We start from the raw sequence: 2,182 nt of genomic DNA on the forward strand, positions 1-2,182 counted from the left end.
GGGACACCTGGACATGTCTCCCGTCCATCACGGGGACACCTGGACATGTCTCCCGTCCATCTCAGGGACACCTGGACATGTCTCCCGTCCATCACGGGGACACCTGGACATGTCTCCCGTCCATCACGGGGACACCTGGACATGTCTCCCGTCCATCACGGGGACACCTGGACATGTCTCCCGTCCATCACGGGGACACCTGGACATGTCTCCCGTCCATCACAGAACCACTTGGAGACAAATGAGACATTCATTCTCTCTCTCACCTATGAACAATTCAGAGTTACCAATCAGCCTAACATGCATGTTTTTGTTGTGTGGGAGGAAACTGGAGTACCTGTTTGATGTTGGTCTTTATTGTTCGGGTGAGTGGGGGACAGCTCACCCCTCAAACTGTCCTCCTGTCTGTCCTCTGACTGCCTCTGTCTCCGTCTTCAGAGAAGAAGAAGAGGAAGACGAGGGGGGACCACTTCAAGCAACGTTTCAGGAAGAACTTCACCACTCTGCTGGAGGAAGAGGTGAGCCTCTCACCTGTGCTGCTCTCTGGTTGGCTGAAGGCCGGCTGACTCCTCCCCTCTTTTCTCTGATTGGTAGAACCTGTCGGAGAAGCCGGAACCTAACTACCTGTCTGCAGCGGCCCCGCCCTCCTCGCTGCCGCCCCGTCACTTCTGCTGCGTGTGCGGTTTCCCTTCTCACTACACCTGCACCACCTGCGGGGGGCGCTACTGCAGCAGCAAGTGTCTGATCACCCACAGAGAGACCAGGTACCTGAACGCATCACACAAAGACAAAGTACCCGAACGCATCACACAGAGACAAAGTACCTGAATGCATCACAGAGAGACAAAGTACCCAAACGCATCACACAGAGACAAAGTACCTGAACGCATCACAGAGAGACCAGGTACCTGAACGCATCACACAGAGACAAAGTACCCGAACGCATCACACAGAGACAAAGTACCCGAACGCATCACACAGAGACAAAGTACCCGAACGCATCACACAGAGACATGGTTCCTGAACGCATCACACAGAGACATGGTTCCTGAACGCATCACACAGAGACATGGTTCCTGAACGCATCACATAGAGACATGGTTCCTGAACGCATCACACAGAGAGACCAGGGACCTGAAGATGTTCCTACAGTCTGTATAAGACGAGTCCTGTCCTCTTCTTCTCTTTCCAAATCTCTAACGAAGACATTCTGTCCATCGTGTGTCTCTGCAGGTGTTTGAAGTGGACGCTCTAACTGTTGCCATGGTAACAGAGAAGACGACGTCCCCGTCTATCCTGGTTAGGACGTTTTGGACAATAAAGCTGTACTGAGGTGGACAAGAGGACGTCTGTCAGAACTGATGTCTCGCATGAACTTTGACCTGTCTCCACCCTGTCCCTCCAGCAGCTCCTCAGCATCAACAGTGGAACCAGAGACAGAGTCCACCTCGGGTCCGGTTCTGACAGAGTTCTGCTCCGACTCAAGACATCATCAGAAAAAAAACTGAAACATTAAGAACCAGAACCCCCAGGTCAGCTGGTTCTGGTTCCAGCTGTGCTTCAGTCAGAACATCTGGGTCACAGCTGGTTCTGGTTCCAGCTGTGCTTCAGTCAGAACATCTGGGTCACAGCTGGTTCTGGTTCCAGGTGAATCTTTGTTTAATTTATATTAAATGAGGTCCAAACAATAATGTTGTCTTCACTGCGCTCCGTCCTGTGGTTCCACCATCAGGTCCAAACATGAAGTGACTCGGAACCAGAACATCCCTGTGAACTCAGCAGAACTCTGAGGTTCTCCTGCAGAACGGAGAACATCAGAGAACCAAACCTGAGAACAGCAGCTGATCGTCTTCTTGTGTAAAGAACGCTTCATACTCCATGAGACGCACTGGTCCCAGCAGAGTCCTGGTCCCAGCAGAGTCCTGGTCCCCTGTCAGAACTAGTCCTCACAGCTGGTCCTCCGTCAGAACTAGTCCTCACAGCTGGTCCTCCGTCAGAACTAGTCCTCACAGCTGGTCCCCTGTCAGAACTAGTCCTCACAGCTGGTCTCCTGTCAGAACTAAACCTCACAGCTGGTCCCCTGTCAGAACTAGTCCTCACAGCTGGTCTCCTGTCAGAACTAGTCCTCACAGCTGGTCCTCCGTCAGAACTAGTCCTCACAGCTGGTCCCCTGTCAGAACTA

At 52.4% G+C, this 2,182-nt stretch overlaps 1 protein-coding gene across 1 annotated transcript; it reads left to right on the forward strand.

Moving 5' to 3' along the window:
- Nucleotides 1-438: 438 nt before the first annotated feature.
- On the forward strand, nucleotides 439-1,673 carry znhit1 (zinc finger, HIT-type containing 1; the record flags this gene model as incomplete). Its single annotated transcript, XM_037677374.1, is given in 3 exon segments — nucleotides 439-518; nucleotides 595-764; nucleotides 1,234-1,673. Coding segments are annotated over 3 exon segments (272 nt in total), but the record flags the coding sequence as incomplete, so codon positions are not given.
- Between the last annotated feature and the right edge of the window lie 509 nt (nucleotides 1,674-2,182).

Source organism: Nematolebias whitei, chromosome 1 (assembly GCF_014905685.2).
Source record: "Nematolebias whitei isolate Nwh7 chromosome 1, NemWhi1, whole genome shotgun sequence".
Classification (NCBI taxonomy): domain Eukaryota; kingdom Metazoa; phylum Chordata; class Actinopteri; order Cyprinodontiformes; family Rivulidae; genus Nematolebias; species Nematolebias whitei.